Here is a 19,258-nt window from a genome sequence, read left to right as displayed (position 1 = left end):
AATAATGTAGCACAGCTGCATTACACACATTCCCCACCCAGGCCAGTTGACCAAGAGGGGCTCCCTGGGCCGTTCTTCAGGTGCACAAAGGATTTCCAGTCATTCTGTTCCTGAGGGGACACACAAAGCTCCTTCAGAGCTCTGGGCAAGGGGACAGGCACACTAGTGTCTCCCCCAGGCTCCTTCCCTAACTCACCTACTGTGTGAGCCTCACGGTCACTTCACCCCCTGAGCCTTACTTTCTTCTCCTATAAAATGGGGGTGCTGCTCCATAGACTTACAGTGAGGAATTTTTTAAAGAACATACATGCATACCTTGAAGATATTGCGGGTTCCATTCCAGACCACCACAATAAAGTGAGAATCACAATAAAGTAAGTCGTAATCTTTTTGGATTATGACTGGAGGGTCTTGCCTTCAATTTTTAACAAAATGCAACATCTGTGGAGTGCAATAAAGCGACATGCATTAAAATGAGGTATGTCTGTATATGTCGCAACAGCTGTAGCCTGCTGTTTCATTCCTGTTCATGCTCTCCCTTCAGAGCATTGTTTTAACAAAGGCTAAAAGCCAAAAGAGAGGAGAGCTTAAGAATATATACTGGGAGGTGAGGGGCAGATCTGTCACTAGCTGTGTGGCCTGGGGCAGGTTACTTTACTTCTCAGAATCTCCATTTTCTTATCTGGAAAATACAGGTAATAGTATGTTTCCCCAAGGGCTGTTTTAAGAATTAAGGTCCACCTTTTCTCTCTGGCAAGGAAGCGGGAGAAGGCAAACAAGAGGAAGAACATCACAAATGAGCATCTTGGTCAGTTTCTCGCCCCCTGTCACCCTTGTCATACTGAATTTCTTTCTGTGTTTTTGAACGTGCTCTGCTTTCTCTCAACTCCAGGCGCCTGCACGCGTCCTCCCTCTGCCTGGAACACCCCACCAGCTTTTCTCTCATACCACAGCTCCTGGCCCCTACTCCTCCTTCATGGGCATCACAGATTTATTCCTGGGAACCTTCCTTGATTCTGCTTCCTTAGGGGCCTTGTAGGTGCCCCCACAGCACCCCCACAGGCCCCCACAGCAGCCTGCATTTCTCCCATCAAACGTGCCATTGCCTTTTGCTTACCTGTACTCCGCAATGATGCCCTGAGAGTCTATAGTTCATTGTATTTCCAGGGCTTCGTGCCATGGCCTGTATATAGTAGGTGTTTAGTAAACACTAGTTGAACAAATGACTGGTCCAGTCCTTGAATCAGACTCACATGAAAGATAGAAAACTCTGAGAAGCCTGAACCCCTCTGCAGGCTGGGCCTCTCCAGCGCCCTTCCTTCCATCTTCCCTTCCCTTGGGTCTCTGCCATGCTCACGCCCCCGTCTCCCACCAACAGAGCAGGATAGAGGAGAAGTCATCATTTATCTGGGCACATCCCAAGCAGAGAACACTCAGACCCTGTGTTTGGGATCCAGAACACTCCAAGTTTGCCGTCTGCTCAGACGTGGGGACAGATGGCTGGACAGTGGACAGCTGGGCAGGGAGGGTAGGCAGCTTGGCAGGATAGAAATAGCAGTGAACTAAGCTTTGGGAGTCCTGGGCTCACAGCCTATCTGTTCCACGACTTTGCTGCACATATCAGTCTGGTCCTTTGGTTGCCAGCAACATAAACTGACTCTTAGTAACTTAAGCAGAAAAGCTACTTATCAGAAGACTTTGGGGTATGACACAGAATGACAGGAACTGACCTCTTGCGCCCTTCCGGCGACAAGAGACAGGCAGGGTGCCAGAGGAAAAGCAAGGTAATTCCCAAAAGGAAATCAGGATTTTGTTAACTACCTGAAAACAATTGTTCACACACTATGTGACACGAGGCAAGTCACTTAACCTCTCTTGCCTCAGTTTCCCCACTTGGATGTTCTAAAGCTGACATCTCGCCTCCATTCATGTCTCCAGTGTTTCTTGCTAAGAAAGCTTCCTGCCCTGGTCCCAGATAGCACCTTTCCCCATCTAGACATCTTGAGAATGAATTATGAGGGAGCAAGGTGAGTGAGTGTGTGGGTCCTTGCAGCTCATCTCACTGAGGAGGGCAAGCCCTCTCCGCATGCGTGCTCTGGGACCATGACTCATTGCACGAGGTGTCAGCCTGATGATTTGTTCTCCATGGAACCAGCATGCCCTCTGCCTCTACATGCTGAACATGCTGATGGAAATCTGGATGGCACATGGGCTCTTCCTGCCCATCGTCTGGCCATCTTCTCCAAGATCCTGCCTTGCCCTTCAACATGCATGTCAGGAGACTCAGGCCCTGTACTGAACACTTGCAATGCAGTGGTAGCTGAGGGGGTGGGGAAGCTCCGAGTTACTGGAAGCCTGATGGAGGAGCCAGGTGCATAAACAGCTAATGTAGCAGCAAAACAAAGTAAGAGGCAGAGGGAAGTGAGTGAGGGGTGTGAGGGAGCCCAGAGATGGGAGAGTTTGATTCTTCCTGGGAGATCAGAGAGTACTTCATGGAAGAGGTAACCTTGAGAATGAGTACGATTGGGCAGGATGGGGAAAGGAAATTCCGGGCTGAAGGAGCAGCATGAACAAAAGCCTGGCGGTGGGAGTGGACAGGTCTGACTCAGGAAATGGAGGAGTCTAGTGGGGTCAAGCTTTGGGAGGGTGGCAGGAGATCTGTATTGACAGTGAATGGTGTCTGGAGGGCACTGGCAGCCAGTGTGATGTCCAAAGTAGAAGACATGTCTGCCTGGGGTTGGATCAGGAAGCTCCTGGCGGCTCAGCCTCCCACCCAAGAACCCTGGCTTCAGCTCCTCCTCGTCCCTCACCCACCTGGGGAGAAAGCTCAGGCTCCTCTGCCTCCCTCCCCAAACCTGTCAGCTATTTCTCTGCATAAATCCTGGGCAAAGCTGGCATCTGTTCAAGGATGCATCCTAACAGCACCCACTCGTCCCCCACTCCACCCCCAGACAGAGGTGAGGTGCTCCCAGCCTATCTTGGACAGGCTTCTTAGAACACGTCACCCAGCCCACAGCAGGTACCTGTGCTGTCTACCCCCCACAGGCAACAAGCTCTGAGAAGATGGGGCAGGCTGGTCCAGGCCAGGTCTCTAGCACCCAGCACGGGTGGAGTGGCTGCGTGATACACGTTACCTTCATACGTATGAATGAACAGATGATGGTGACGACAGTCAAGCTGCAGGGAGCTTTATAGAGTCTGACCAGTTATTTTATAAATGAGGCCTCAGGCCCAGGGTGAGACAGCCCTACTCAAAGTCACAAGCACGTTGAAAGCAGAGTTTGAAAGAGAAGTTTGGTTCATAGCACTATTCACAGTAGCCAAAAGGTGGAAACAACCCAGATTCGGTCCATTGCCTAATGAATGGATAAATAAAAGGTAGTATATCCTTACAGTCAAATATTATTCAGCCAAAAAAGGAATGAAATACTGCTACAACTGGGACGAACCTTGCAAATGGTATGCTGAGCGAAGACACCAGACACAAAAGGCCACATGTTGTATGATTGCATTTATATGAAATATCCAGAATAGGCAAATATATAGAGACACAGAGAAGACAAGTGTTTGCCAAGGGCTAGGAGAGGGGAGACTAGGGAATGACTCCTTGATGGGTGTGGGGTCTTCTTTTGAGCAGATGGAAATGTTCTGGAACTGAATAATGGTGGTAGTTGCACAACATCGTGAATGTATTAAATTCCACTGACTTGTACACTTTAAAATGGTTAAAGTGATGAATTTTATGTTATGTGAATTTTACCACAATAAAAGAAGGAGTCATTTGGGACCAGATCAGACACCACCAGCTGGGTCTAATGTCCATTCCTCAAACATATCTGCTGTTCCCCCTTCCTGTTATGGGCCTGCCCAGTCCAGGCCATGGGTTGGAGTGCCTGTGGCACCCCTCAGTGTGGGGGAGCCTCATGGTCAAGTGGAAGAGGGCTGTCCCCCAGGAGACAGGATTCCTGGCAGCCAGGCCTGCTTTTTGCTCATATTCCCCTGCTGAGTTCTATTCCCCTGTGTGTTCCCATCCCACTGACCAGTCTGCTTCCAATTACTGCCAAATGTTCCGTCCATCTCAGGCCTCCACGCCTTGCTCTTGCAGTCTGCACTATGCAAGAAGGTGTTTCCCTTGTGACCCCTCATCCACCTAGAAACATCCTTTAGGAACCAGCTCCTGTCTTCCCCTTAGAGAAGACTTTCTCTTTCCCCCGCCCCCTCACCGCAAGCTGAACTGAGCCCTTCCCAAGGTGTCACATGCATGAGTCAATTAAAGCAGGTATGGGTGCCATCCTGTTTGCACATGTGTCTCCCCAGGGGGACTGGGCGCTATGGAGGGAGGGCCTGGCTTGTTGGTCACTATTCCTGGGACAGCTCTGGTGCCATGCACATAGGGGTGCTCGGCAAATGCTTGTTGAATGAGGCAATGGCTTTGGGAAGGATCTCTTACCTCCCAGACATTCTCCACCAGTGAGGGAGGGACAGGCTGGGCGATGTCCCTTCATCTCCAGGGATCTCTGGTTCTAAGCGTAGCAATGGTGAGTGGTCACCCCAGCAAGTTTCTGCCTGTTGTCACAGGCCAGTTTTCTGCTCCGGTTGCCTGGCTGATAAAGGAGAGAGAAGGAGCCTGCAGCTATTTCTGCTCTTGGCAGGGAGGGAGGAAGGCAATGCCCAGAGACTAGGTTTCTCCATGTAGCGTGAATGGACCATCTCTTCTCTTTGGAAATCTAATTAAAACCCTCCCCTGCAAAGTCTAGACTTAAGGGTTTGCGCTGAGGTTGCCTGCAGTCCTTCAACTACAGGACCGAGCAGCGGACTCTTGCTCCATTTTCTTCTACAAATGCGAGGTGCTACTCTTTCTGCTTTTCTGATTATGAAATTAGTCATTTTCTAGGAAGCTTATTTATAGAGTCCTCTGCACGCATGCAGCACCAAGCTATTCTGAACACAGCTTGGGGCCAGGGAGGCTTAAGGTGTGAAAGCAGCTGTGAGTCACCCCTGGGGCCCCTTCGAGAAGTATCTGGATACTTTGTTCATGGGCTGTCCTCTAGCTGGGGTGCTATTTAGCACAAAGAAAGAAAAAGCTCAGGATTAGGAAATGTTTTCAATCCCAGTCCCTGCACGATGTACGACCTGAGGCGAATCAGGCCCCCATTCTGTGCCTCAGTTTCCTCCTCTGCAAAATGAAGGGCATTCCAGCTGTGTAATTCTGTGACTACTGTGGACAGCAGCTCTGGAGGAGGGTTCCCAGTAGCTTTACAAAAATCCACCCGCAAGGCAACTCAGATGATAGCCATGTTTGAGGTTCCCGGTGTTTCTTCAAGAAGGTCAGATCAACATTCATTTTTTTCAGCAAGTATTTATTTATTGAACACCTACTATGAGCCAGGCACTGTGTGAGGCTTTGAAGATACAATGGTAAATAAAAAAGAAATGGTGGTCCCTGCCCACATGTAGCTTGTAGTTTAATGGTTACAATAGATGTTACTCAAACAACAGCATAAATTAAAATGAAATTTCAAACTGTGTCAAGTGCTATGAGTAAAAAGTACTGAGCTGGGGGAGTTCTCCAGGCAGAGAGAAAAGAATGTACGAACTCACTGTAAGAAAAAGAACCTATCCAGAGTGGCCAGAGTGCAGAGATCAAGAACTATGAAATCAGGTTGGACAGATAAACAAATGTCAGATCATGCAAGATCTAGTAAACTTTGTTAAAGGATTTTTATCTTTGTTCTAAGCACAGTATGATGCCATTAAAATAGTTTTTCAAGGGAGGTTATATATTAAATGTGGAGTTTTGAAAGAGTTGATTCTAACTCAGGCCTGCCCCATTCGGTTGTGCAGGTTGTAAACTGCACAACCTATGAAGCCATATGTATTGGAGCATATGGAAACTATTTTGGAGGCCAGCCTGAATGGATGCTGGAGACCAGTTAAAAGACTGCTGCAGTAATCTAGGCAAGAGATGCTGGCTTGGACCAAGATGGAAGTGGTGGAGAGGGAGAAAAGTGGAGGGACTCAGGAGACATTTAAAGGGCCTTGACAATAGCAGACCTCTCTGCAGGAGAGCTGAGCTCTGGGATGTGGGATTCTCAGACACCCTGCCAACTGCAGTGAGGAAAAAATAAAATAATGCAGAGCCAGTTGCGAGCACCTTAACCCAGCCCGTCTGCCCTTAATTGTTTCAGATCTGCAGCCAGGCCTGAAATCAGCCTTAGGACCTGTCTGGGAGGAAAGACGGCAGGACTGGTGGGCAGAGAAGCAGCTGACCTCTCAGATTTCTTGGAAGTGTTATGCTAATGAGGCTATATTAAAGTTTCTCTTGGTTGCCGATCTCAGAAATCAAATCCCACTCACTGGCTTAAGCTAAAATGTTGGGATTTAGTGGAAGGACTCTGGGGTATCTCGTGGTCTTGATGGACATGTTACCCATTCGGGATGCAGAATGGGCAAGAATGCAGCAGCTCCAAGGCCCTCAGCAGCAGATTTTTTTCGGACCTTTAATCCAGGGCACTGTGGCTACCATGATTCAGCACCAGCGACTGAAGGCTCCAGGCCCTCTGGAGTGCATTTGAAAAGTGCAGGCAAGACAATCTGATTGACCCAGGCTAGTGGGTGTGTCCCCCCATCAGTCAGCTGAGAAAGCTAGACCCCCGATAGTCCCTCATAGTCTCGAAAGAGGGATACTACTTCTGCCTATTTCTGGAGAAGAATTTCACATCCCGCTGTCCACTGCCTGAGGCACTGGGCATTTGCAGGCTTTGGGGAGCCAGACACAGACTGTGTCTTACCCGGACCCCTCTTCTTGCTCACCCATGCTTTCAATTATTAAACCCACAGGAATTAGGAGGAAGAACAGTGCAGCGGTAAGAGCATGATCCCAGAGTCCTAGGCTGTAATTTCCTACCCAGCTCCACCTTGAGGAGCCAGGTGACCTTGGACAAGTTACTTAACTTCTCTGAGCCTTCTCATAACCCCTAATTCATGGGGTCATGATGGAGACTCAGTGTAATAAAGTTTGTAAAGTGCTTTGCACATAGTAAGCCCTGCTTCCATGGTAGAGATGATGGTGGTAATGATGGTTATAGGGCTGCTGCTGCAGAGGAGGATTGCACATGGGAGATACCTGCAGAATCCTGTCCCTGCCTCTGCAGCCTGACCCCTCGGCACGTTGGTCTTCTCCTCAGGTCCCCCTGATGGGGTGGGGTTATTCAAAGGGACACCGTGCAAGAAAGGAAGGCTTTTTACCTTTGCTCAGGCTTTTGTCTGGATCCCAGCTCAACAGCATCGTCTCATGTTTTTCGTCCTCCTGCAGGAGGGAGAGAGAGAATCACGCTGCTGATGACTCCGAGGGAGGGGCCCTGGACATGTGCTGCAGTGAGAGGCTGCCGGGTGAGTCTTCCCAGCACTCAGGTCCCCCCCAGGCTTCTGAATGGAGGGCAAGAGTCCCAGATGTCACTGGGGCTGGAGTAAAGCCTGGTTAGCTGTGAACTTGCTGGAGAGGAGTGACTCAGCTGGTCCATAGGTCTTCCTTTAAATGAGGATTTGTTTTTCTAATCCCTGATGTCTTTCCGACTTGTCATCATTTGAAGCTGCTCTGGGCTGAGAAGAGCGGGTCGCTGAGGGTAGACTGGGAGGGTGGAGAGAAGGGTGAAGAGCTGGGGAGTCCAGGGCTGATCAGAACATGACCGCGGCCCAAGAGGTAAGATTAGGAAACACAAACAACCTGTCTGTGGCATGAACCCAGGGTGGGGTGCATGATATGGAGAAACTACCTGACAGACCTGTGGAGAAGCGTGGTTGTGAATGTCACCTTGTGCTGTTTGAGTCTGGTTGACCACACTCGGCGGGAGCCTGGCTGTCTGAACCAGAGGCCATTGCGGTCACCACAAAGACTACCAAGCTACTCCTGCCCACGGGTGGCAGCGTCCCAGTCGTAGATCACGTACTCAGTTCGTAATAACAGACTTGGAAGGAATAAAGGGAAGGAAAGTGTGTGTGTGTATGTGTGTGTGTGTGTGTGTGTGTGTGTGTGTGTGTGTGTGAGGGGTTAGTGTGGTTTTTTCTTTTTAGAAAATTTTTATTGATTTTTTCTTTGTATAACAAATATCCATTGTAGAAATATTAGAAAATAAAGACAAATGAAAAAAAGAAAAGAAAAATCACCATAATCCTATAATGCAGCATACATTTTCCTATCTCCTTCCAAACCTTTTTCTTTAAAGCAAAAAAACCAGGCATTTGAATTCTGATGTTGAAATTCCAAACCTGTAGCGTATCAGAAACCTCATGGGGCTGGCCCGGTGGCTCAGGCGGTTAGAGCTCCGTGCTCCTAACTCCGAAGGCTGCCGGTTCAATTCCCACATGGGCCAGTGGGCTCTCAACCACAAGGTTGCCAGTTCGACTCCTCGAGTCCCGCAAGGGAGGGTGGGCAGCGCCCCCTGCAACTAAGATTGAGCCCGGCACCTTGAGCTGAGCTGCCGCTGAGCTCCCGGATGGCTCAGTTGGTTGGGATGCGTCCTCTCAACCACAAGGTTGCTGGTTCGACTCCCTCAAGGGATAGTTGACTGCGCCCCCTGCAACTAGCAATGGCAACTGGACCTGGAGCTGAGCTGCGTCCTCCACAACTAAGACTGAAAGGACAACAACTTGAAACTGAGATTGAAAGGACAACTTGACTTGGAAAAAAGGCCTGGAAGTACATACTGTTCCCCAATAAAGTCCTGTTCCCCTTCCCCAATAAAAAAATCTTTAAAAAAAAAAAAGAAACCTCATGATTGGCAAGGAACCTTAGGATGGAGTTTTCAGTGACACTCTTTCAGGGAGACATTTAAAACAACTAGGTATGCCTCTGAGTCTAAAGTGATGACTCTTTAAAATAAGTGGTTATTTTCTTCACACCATGAGCGATTGCCCCAGCTACTGCGGAAGCTCCTCAGGCGGCAAGGTAAGCATGGAATGCAATTCATGCCTTATCCAGTAGGGGGTGCCATTGCTCAAAACACTGGTCTAGGATGGATGCCACCACTGCACAGGAGTCGCTGGTGAGGACCAGAAACAACTAGCTTGAAGAAAAGAATTCTCCAAAGGGCTGTGAGAGCTGTCTGCGATTATCTGAAAGGCTGCTTTGTGAAGGAGGCAGCCGATTCATTCTGTGTGTATCTTAGGAAGATGGCATAAACCCAATACATAGAAATTAAAGAGTGGCCCGTTGGCCCACGGGATGCAGAACTTTTCTTTCTGACTCTAAAAGTGATCCAGTCATAGAATTTGATAATTTTACGAGGAAGAAAATGAATGTCCCATCACTAGAGGCATTCAAATATTTTCTGGATAGACATTGAAGAGGAAATTTCCACAGTGGGTGGGAGGTTGAGATGACATCAAAAGTCCCTTTCAACTATTGAACAGTTCTGTGATTCAGATATGAGTCATAGAATTCGGAGGTGATTCTACAACCAGGGATGGCCCCAGAGATTAGTATGGTGTAGAGGAGAAAGAGCACGGGGTTTGGCCTTTGAATCTGGCTGTTCCATTTACAGGCTGTGTGTTAACCTTGCTGGTCCTCTAGTATCTCATTTGTAAATGCAAACAACAACAATATGAATATTTATCTTCACAAGGATTAAATAAATGTAATCACACACTTATTCAACACATATTTATTGAAAACCTACTGTTCTGTACTAGGTTCTATACAAGGTGCTAGGAATAATAGTGGTAGCTAAAGCAGACAGAGTCCCTTTCTTGCTTTGAGTTGCTTCTGGAAAATGGGGTGAAGCCACAGCAGAGAGGCTTCAGCATGTTTAATTCTACCCCTCTCTCCCATTCCTCCCTGAGAGCCAGCCACCAATGTAGAATGGTAGAGGAGCACTGGTCATCTCCACTGGAGCTGGCATACTGCCTTCTTCATGCTATGTACTGTTTCCAGTGCTTTTACACGTATGTCTCATGCAATCCTCTCCATTAACCTAGGAAGTTAATGTCATTTGCTATCCCTATCATATAGTTGAGAGGACCAAGGCCCGGGGAGGTAGGGAGTCTGTCCAGGTCACTTACCTGCTGTTTCGTAGAGTGAGCATTTACGTAAGGCAGTCTCTCTCCAGAGCTCATACTCCTGGCCACTACTCCATCCTGTCTCCGTTGTTACCGTGGAGCCACCATCATCTTCTGGCATCTTGCAGATTAAGGCAGGAAGAGCTGTGTGTCTGTCCCCAGGGAGGAGTTTGGAGGAGGTGGCAGCTCACACACCTGCCAGTTTCCCAGAGGCCGGGCAAGTTGTGTGCCCCTCTCGACTCCCACGATGCCATCTTGAAATGATACTAAAGTAACTTTTTGTCTGTTTCTTCTATGGGACCATGAGCTCTGGGAAGGCAAATACCTCTCTATTTCATCCTCCATGTCCAGCATTCATTCACTCATTTCTTAATCCATTCACTGGCTATTCATCCAGCGCCTGCTGAGCACTCTTGTAAGCACTGGAGATTCAACAATGCACCAGACTGAGAAAATTTCCAGCCTCATAGAACAGTATTGTGTACTGGTTAAGAGCAAGGACTCTGGACCAGGTTTGGCGCCACCACTCGCCATTGGGGTGATCATGGCAAGCTACTTAGCCTCTCTGCTGCCCATTCACAAAAATGACAAGAATAATATTCACTGCCACAAAGTTGTTGGAGGATTAAATGAATTAAAAGAGAGAGCTTTGAACAGGGTCTGGTCCATAGCAAGTGCTGCACAGGCATTTGCTATGAAGGGAAAGATAGACAAAATAAGTAAAACACCTGGGGTGCCAGAAAAATGTATACACATTTTAAAAGATGTTATCTATGTCTTACTTTCCGAAGTTGAATTGAATCACGGTAGCAATGTGTAGTATGACATTTGCTCAAAAGGTGGCGTTCATCAAGTGAATGCTAGCGTCACCATGCGACAGGCAGGACAATCAAAGAAAATGGCAGAAGCACGGTTGTCGTTCGAGGGGCGCAAGACCATTTTGAAGTGGTATTTGAAATTCAAGAATGTTGTGGAAATACAGCGACAGTGGAGGCAATGGGGATGCAACAGAACCTCCAACACACCTAACAATTGCATGTATTCGTGGTAAGTTTGAGACTCATGGTACTGTGTGAAGAAACTGACACGGCATGTGCAGAGATACAAGTGGACACTTTGGTCAGTGTTGCTCAAGCAGTAGTTCGCCGTCATCAGAAGTGTCTGGACGTTGGTGGTAACCACTTTGAGCAGCTCTTGTAATTGCAGAAGTCAAACGTGAGTTGTATTCATCTTTTGTTATCGGCATATATTGCGTATTACAATTTTAATACAGTTTTTTTCCTTTCTTACAGTGTGTATTCGTTTTGTTTTGTTTTTGGCACCCTCTGTATATAGTGTAATAAGTACTATGGATAAAATTAAGGCCAAGAAGCGGGGGGTGGGAAAGGACTGGAGGGTGGTTTGGCATTGTAAATAGAGTGGTTCTGGAACCTGGTAAGGAGCAGATCTCCATAAATATTTGTCAGCTGAAACCACTCACCTGAACTGCAACATGGATATAAAAGGAGCTGGAGGTACAAAGGCTAGGTAAATTGAGGTGCTGGGCCTTCAGAATGAGGCCATGGGCACTGCAAGCAATTGCATAATAATGGTATAAAAATACAGCCCTCAAGTAACCTTACCCCCTCCCAGCTGTCTTTCCTGCTGGGCAAGATGAGAGCAAGGCAGAGTGAGGGCCGGCAATGCCTGGGTGATTCATTCATTCCCACATGTACCACCAGGCTGGGGCAACATGACCAACATTTCCAGCCAGTTTCCTGGACCAGAGCCAATGCCGAGCAGGTCACACGGTCCTCCCAGATTGAGATTTCTGGGTGAAAACATCCTCACATTGCCAACATTTCAGGCAACTCACAGCTGCCCCAGGGGCAGGCACGCTTGCTCACACCCCTGGGGCACTCCACGCATGTGCTCATACACTCGTATGTGTTCTCATTTGTCACCGCCTCCTGCTCACACGCGCACGTGCACGTACCCACATGCAGTTGCCCAGGCACGTGCCCACCCTCAGGTTCACACACCTGGTAGTCTTCTTCCTCTTGCACACTCAGGCTCTCTTAGCTCCATCGCTGCATCATCCGCAGCCCCACACACCCTTTCCCTATACATGCTTTCAGAGATGGACAGACTTGCTTGCTCTCTCATTCCCTCTTTAGTTCTTTTCTCTCCCGCAACCATGCCCCTTCTCCCGCACACATACAGACAAGCAGGCACACTCCCCTCCTGTCCTCTGCCCTGTTCCCAGGCCCTCCATTACACACAGTTCCTGGTACTGCAGCGGGCACTGGGTGTGTACCCAGCTGCCTTCTCCACTCCGTGCACATGCACACGTTTCTTTTTCTTCTCCCCTCATGCACACTTTTTCACATGGTCACCCTCCTTGTCTTCTCTTTCATTCCCCCTTGCTTGCTCACTTACTTGCTCACAGTCACCCAAACACATTTATACATTCCAGCTCACACTCCCCCTCTTCCATGCGTAGGTGTTCACATTTGCAAGAAACCAGGCAACCCTGCTGATGCTGGGCCTCCGCTCCTTCCCCAGCCAGCACCAGTTGGGGCCTAGCTTGGGACCAGCAGTTTCTTCAGGGTACAGCGCAGAGAAAGCAAGGAAGAAAATAAGGCAACCGGAGGTACTAGTGATAGCACGACATCAACAAGTGTTGCTCTGTGTCTCCAGTAGGCAGACTCATGGGTGAGCCTGCTCCTGACATGTGCAGGGACCGAGGCCAGACTACAGATGGGGCCCCGAGTGGTGCATCAACCCACTGCTCAGGCCTACACTGCCAGGGCCCTTGTGTGCATGCATGTGGGCCTGTCGTGTGTCCAAGCGTGGTGCACACCCCACCCCGATAGCTGCTCTTTGGCCACCCCTCAAACCTAAAGATCCCCATGCAGGAGGCCATGTGCCCCTTCCGAAGGTACACCTGTACCCAAGCAGGCTTCAGGCCTGCTCCAAGCAGGGAGCTCTGCAGTCCTAGTAGCCAGAGCACAGCCTGGAAAGAGGAGTGTGTGTGTGCCTCCTGGGCCCTGTGGACTTCTTACCCCATAGGGAATGGCACAGCCAGAGAAGAAGGCGCGTAGGGCCCAGGTCTAAGGACAACACTGCTCTTGGGAACAGGCTGCTCCCTACAGCTGGCAGCTGGCTGGAGCTGTGATGTCACGGCCATCCTGAGATTTCAGTATGTCATGATAAGCTGGTTCTATGCAAGGTTGTGAGTCGACACTGAGGCCTGAGTAGACCATTGCCCATTTGGTAGGAGCAGCTGGCCTCTTGGGCCGGTGACTCTGATACCCACTCCCACCTAAGTCCCAGTGACTTTTCCTAACACTCCACCAGCCTTAGTCTCTGTATCATCATGATTATCAAGTGGACCCTCTTCTGAGGGGGGACGAGATCTAGGTAGGTCTCAGCAAGAGGCCACTGCCCATTATGGGTGGCCTCTTAGAAAAGGTCTGTATTGAGGAAACCTTTGTTGTCCTAATCCTGCAGCGATTCTCCCTGGCCATCAGGGAGGGGTGGTCATAGCTTCCACAGCATGGATAAGATCATAGGCCAGAAGCTAGCAAGGGCCAATTGAAAAGGCAGCCTGACCCTTGTATCGGTTTGACAGTTTTTTACTGAGCATCCACTCAGAGCCTGGCACTGGTGATACAGTGAAGAGCAAGACAGACCTAGACCTGGTCCCTGCTTTCAAGGAAGACAGGACTCCATGGAAGGGTGTCATAGTAATGTAACCTTGTCTTGGGGCAAGCTGGCTGGGGGGCGGGTCATGGAAGGCTTCCTGGAAGAAATGGCCTTTAATCTGTGACCTGAAGGATGAGTCAGGTGCTGGGTCGTGTCTGTAGGAACTGGCTATCAGGGCATTTCAGGGAACAAGTTAGCCTCCTAATGGGCCTTGTCCCCATCTGCTAACCCTTGTTCTCACAAAACCATCCAGTCTGGTGCCTAGGACTGGTTCAGACGGGTCTGGGAGCAGGTACAGGAGCCCAGATGGACAAATGTAGAGAAGACAGACCTGGGTATAGTATCATTACGGAGATGTTACTTGTGTCTGTCAACACTCAGACTTTTATTTCTTTGCTAACGGATGGTTTTGTTTTCCCTCAGGACTTTGAATGCATTTAGGGGTGTTTATTGTGGCTGATGGTATAATAAATTGTCTTTGACTTGAGTCTTTGAAATGAAAATTAAGGAAAAACAAAACACTGTTTGGATGTGCTAGGAGCCCTAAGTGGGTAGCATTCTGTAATACCATAGTATTGAGAAGAGAAGCACCCAGCCACCTACTCACTGGTCAGCTATGGTATACGTTAACTATTTTCAGACACCAGAACAAATATGGAGGTAGGGGCCCAGGTGGCTGGATCTTGGGGTGCTATGAGGAGGCAGACAGACCTGGGTTCAAATCCCAGCTCTCCCACAGACCAGCAACCTGACCTTGGGTAAATTATCTGACTACTTTGAGCTCCAAACTCTTCACTCTAAAATGAAGGGGGTAATATGATGAGATCTTCAGAGATTTTGTGAGGACTAAGTGCGTTGATGCACGTAAAGTGCTTGTTACCCAGTACTTGATAAATGGTAGGTCATGATGATGGCGATGCGTGTGCCAGGATATGGAGTGTGAACAGAGAAAGCCTTGCGTGTTCCCAGAGCCCAGGCATCAAGTCCCAGGCCAGTCCTTCAGCAGTGGCGTGGACGGTTAGCTTTATGGACCTTTCCTGGTCCCTGCCACAGGCCTGGGACCTCACAGAACCAGCACAGACACATGCAGGACTGTCATCTACTTGCAAAGTCAGATGGGAAGAGGGGCCAGAGTTATAGGGGAACTCATCCATTTTCCTTCACCAGAATAGAAACAGTTCTGATAATTCTAGGGAGATACCTGGATGTGTGAGGAGATTGAAAAGAGAGTCTGCAACTGGAAGAAAAGCCATCCGGTCCAGTCCCCTGGCTCCACACAGTTTGATGCTAAAGCCCATTCAGACAAATGGGCATCCATCACATTCATGAGACATGCAGTGATAGATGCTGTCACCTTCCTCTTTGGCCTGGCCAGGGACTAACCACCCCAGCTCTCAGGAAGTTCTTTGTACCTTAAAAAAGAAAAAACAAACAAACAAAACAAACAAACAAACAAAAACCTTCATCTTTCCATGTAAGCTTATTTCTCCTTTCCAGGTTTCAGCACCTGCTGTGGCTATCTGTTGCTATCTAATAAACTGCCTTAAAACTTAGTGGCTGAAAACAGCAATCATTTTATTTGCTCATGATTCAGAGGGTCATGCAGGGCTCAGCTGGGTGGTTCTTTGGTTCCGTGTGGCATCAGCTGAGGTCATTCCCTCAGCTGTATCTGCCTGGTGCTGAGCTGGGATGAGGTTCAAAAGAGCTTGTCTTACATGTGAGGTGCCTCAGTGCTCCTCCACTTGGCCTATCTCTCCACGCAGCTAACTTGGACTTCCCCCAGCATGGTGGTCTCAAGGGAGTCAGACTTCTTATATGGCAGCTGATTTCCAAAAAAGAAGCATTCCAAGAGAGCATTCCAACAGGGGCAAAAACAGAAGCTTCTGATCTCTGAAAGCCCAGCCTCTGAAGTAACATGGCGTGCCTTCACCACAGTTATTGACTAAAGCCTGTCGTAGGGCCAGCCCAGATTCAAGGGGAGGGAAATCAATTGCACCTTCTGACAGGAGGAGTGCGGAGAATCAGTGGCCATCTTGAATCCACCAAAGTACCCTCCTTGTAAGTTTTCACATACCTCCTAATACTAGCTTCTTCCTCCCCTAAATCTTCCTTCCTTCAGCCTCCATCTCATGTGGCATTCTTTCTTCCAACCCCCAGCTTTCCATTATTTAAACTACTCACCCTTTGTAATTTAAATCTGCAGTGAGCATAGCTGTATGCAGGCCCACCCCTGACATTCGTAGGGCCTATATGTGCGATGTCTGTGTCTAAACAGTTAACTAAGAGTTCGAAAGCAAGCTAACAAGCTTTAAATGAAATGTATTCTGTCCTTCTCCCTTGACAAATATTCCCTTGTAAGGAGCTTGAAAGCCAGATTCAGGTTTAGAATTCTGACTCCTCAGAGTTCTGCACCAAAATATGGAACCTCAGGACAGCCAGTCCCCAGCCATCCCTGGCTCTGTCCACCATCACAAGGGCTCTCGTGCACATTTTTGCGGATGGGTACCCCAGCCCACACATCCAAGCTCCAAACACACCTTCTGCAGTCACTCCGAGCGAGGCCAGTCCTAGGGATGCGTACACAAGCACAGTAATCGGGGAAGAGGACCACACAGGGCAGGAATCAGGCTCAGGACTCTTTTGGCAGGGAAATCTGTGTTGCCCAGTATGTGGTCTAAAAGGGGGAATGTCCCTTTGGCTCCATGAACTTCTCACCATGCTGAGGAGCGTGCCTGTGAAGGGTTGAAGAAGGGTCTCTCTTAAAGTGTGAGGCCAGTGTGAGGGACATTTTCCTGAGTGTGAGGACAGTGCTGAGTGTGTGTGCCCCTGCATTGGGCATCACCTCTCACAGACGGGCTCCCACAAGCCCTTGTGCTGCTCCATCCCTCGCGCTGTGCCGTTTGCTTCACCCCTGTGAAATGGGACCAGCAGTCTTCTCATGGCACTTGCCAGAGTGCAGTGAGAGAAAGAATGTGAATGAGGGTTTGTACACCGTACAGGCTTACTCACATGTCATTTTTTACGGTGTCTCACTGTTGAATTCAGAAGCCCTGGATGGGAGTGAATTTGAGCTTTGTTCCTTTGGAGGTAGGGGTCTTGCACGAATCACTTTATATCTCTAAACTTTGAGATTTCACACACACACACACACACACACACACACGAAAATAATGCCATGGGACAGGTGGAGCTGCTTATTGAGACCCCAGTGCTATTTCTTTTTAATCCTGAGTGATTAAAACCTGAAGGATCTAAGGGACCAGGGAAAGTTGTTAAGGGAGGATGTAGACTGTCTGACCAAGCATACCCGGACGTTAGCTGGGGTCCCACTGCCTTTTCAAATATAGACGAGAAGGCTGCCCCAAATTGCCTGTTCCATGCAATCTTGTTTTTCCCACGCAATCTTCTTAAACCAAGACAAAGCTTTGCCTATATCACCCCTCTTCTAAGGAACAAACATCGGCCTCCGCTCTCTTCTGTCCCACCTCTCAGTCTGGCTTTCCCCTGCTACAAGCACTGAAGCCTGGAGGTGGTTCCCAGAGCCGATCCCTTTACCCTGGGTCATTCAGTTTGTGGCTAACGGTGAGCATTACATCCATTTCAATCATCGTTTTGCCCACATCCCTCCTGAACATCTCTTAGCTTAAGACGGACCATTCCTCCATCACAAACAAGACCCTTTGGAAGGGTGCTTCTGTCCTCCACCCAGCCCAGCATCACCTTCTGCCAACCTGAGCCACCCACCCACTTGGTCCTGGCCTCTAGCATCAGGGAGAGTCAACCCTCAGTCACACCCAACCTCTCAGGCCTGCCTCTCCCCAGTGGGAGTCCTGGCCTGTTGTGAAAGTCCACATTACCTGGATAAAACTGCTTGTGTTAGTTATATTTTGCTATGATATTTTGTGTGCATATATTTTTAATTTGTGAATATTGTGTTGTGTGAGTGCACATACTTTTCGCTCAGCACTGTTTCTAGGATCCTTCCATATGTACCATATGTACTGGTGTCATATGTACTCTGATCCTTTGCTCCTAAGGGCTGCACAGTGCTCCCCGGTGCGTTCCTGGACACTTGGCCTACCAGCTCCCCCAAGCAATGGGCCTGCCGATACCTCCGCAACCCCCACCCCACCACAGACAGCAGGGAAGGGCACCACGGCTTTCTTTCCCCCTTAGGGACCGTGTGAGAATTTCTTGGAGCAGAACGACCAGTTTCCAGACTTTTCTATTTCCCAGACCTGTTCCAGGAGAGGATCTGGAAGAAGCTAGAGCAGAGAGAACCAGAAGAAAGGTGGTGTGGGTGGAGGCTGGGGAGATAAGGGGGACCCAGAGCATGCTGGGCCTTTATTGTTGGCCATGGCGAGAATTTTGGTCGTTATCCTAAGAACCAGGGGAAGCCACTGACTTAAACTAAAGCTGGGGCTCCGATTTTTCTAAGGCAGCGCTAGAAGGGCCCTGAAACACCCTGTGTCGCACTCTGAATTGACAGGAGGCCTCTAAAGCCTATGGAGGCAGTGAGATGCCCAAGATCAAACAGTCCACTAGAGGCAGAGCTGAACTGCCACTCAATCCTTGTGACACTTTGCCTACATTATGAGGCTCCTCAGTTATAGAGGACCATCTGAGGGTTGCAGCCTCTGGAGGCTTGGGATTTGTTGGCACTACTGTCCTGGGGGGTCTCTGGACACTCTTGCTCACCTCCTATCACTGACTCTCCTAGACTTCTGAGGACACTTTATTAGAACCCACTGAAGAACCCCAAGCCAGGATCCAGCCTTCTGCTGCCATGGGGCCTCCAACCTTTGATCCCCTCTGTGAAACTTCCCATGCTGCCTTAATGGGCAAGAACTGAGCCAGAAGGTTAAAGACATGCGTGCCGATGCTGGTTCTTACTCTCTGGACCTCAGTTTCTTCATCTGTGAAATGGGAGGGTGGAACAAGATGCACTCTCAGCTCTGTCCCTTCCTTCCCATGCATTTGTGTTTAAGTCTCGCCCAAGGGCCTCTCTGTCAGTTCTTTTCGTTCTCAGCATGGGGGTGGGGGGTGCTGCACCCTCAGAGTTTCATTGACCCTTTCACCCTTGTACTTCTGGGCCTCCGCTCCAGAGAGGCACGAAGAACTGAGTCTTTGTTTGCAACAACAAAACTGTTTGGTTCTATTTCAGATAGAACCATTTTATTAGATCCCATCCAGAGAGTACTTGAGTTGCATTTGGTTTTGAAAGCTTGTTAGCATTCCGGATTTAATTAACTGGCAGAGAAAAAACTGCCCCACTTGCACCACCCCCATTTCATGCCCATTCTATCCACCACCCCAGTTGCCAGTCAGCAGCCTCAAAGCCCCTACCCATGTGGGGGCGGGGACCCATTGTCCTCCTGGGGGGCCCACCTGGCAGATGAAAGGGAAGTTCTTACTGCTGCCTCTGTCTCAGCTCCCATCTCCTGCACCCCACCCCCTCCTCTCTAAATTCTGCCTACTGTTTACTGAGCATTCACCCTGTGTGGGGCACCAGGCT

The 19,258-nt window shown here is 49.1% G+C and overlaps 1 protein-coding gene across 3 annotated transcripts in view; it reads left to right on the top strand.

Annotated features, from left to right (window-relative positions):
• The window catches only part of PTPN5 (protein tyrosine phosphatase non-receptor type 5), a 55,784-nt gene that overhangs the window by 12,237 nt on the left and 24,289 nt on the right, over nt 1–19,258 (top strand). For all 3 annotated transcript variants that reach the window (XM_074336117.1, XM_019714966.2, XM_019714967.2), the window contains exon 2: nt 7,316–7,392. In XM_074336117.1, the coding sequence (XP_074192218.1) occupies nt 7,368–7,392 (25 nt within the window). In that variant the 5' untranslated portion in view covers nt 7,316–7,367. The remainder of the gene's footprint in view (nt 1–7,315; nt 7,393–19,258) is intronic.

The sequence above is a fragment of the Rhinolophus sinicus genome, linkage group LG06, assembly GCF_036562045.2.
Source record: "Rhinolophus sinicus isolate RSC01 linkage group LG06, ASM3656204v1, whole genome shotgun sequence".
Classification (NCBI taxonomy): Eukaryota; Metazoa; Chordata; class Mammalia; order Chiroptera; family Rhinolophidae; genus Rhinolophus; species Rhinolophus sinicus.
This window is presented reverse-complemented; position numbering and strand designations above follow the sequence as displayed.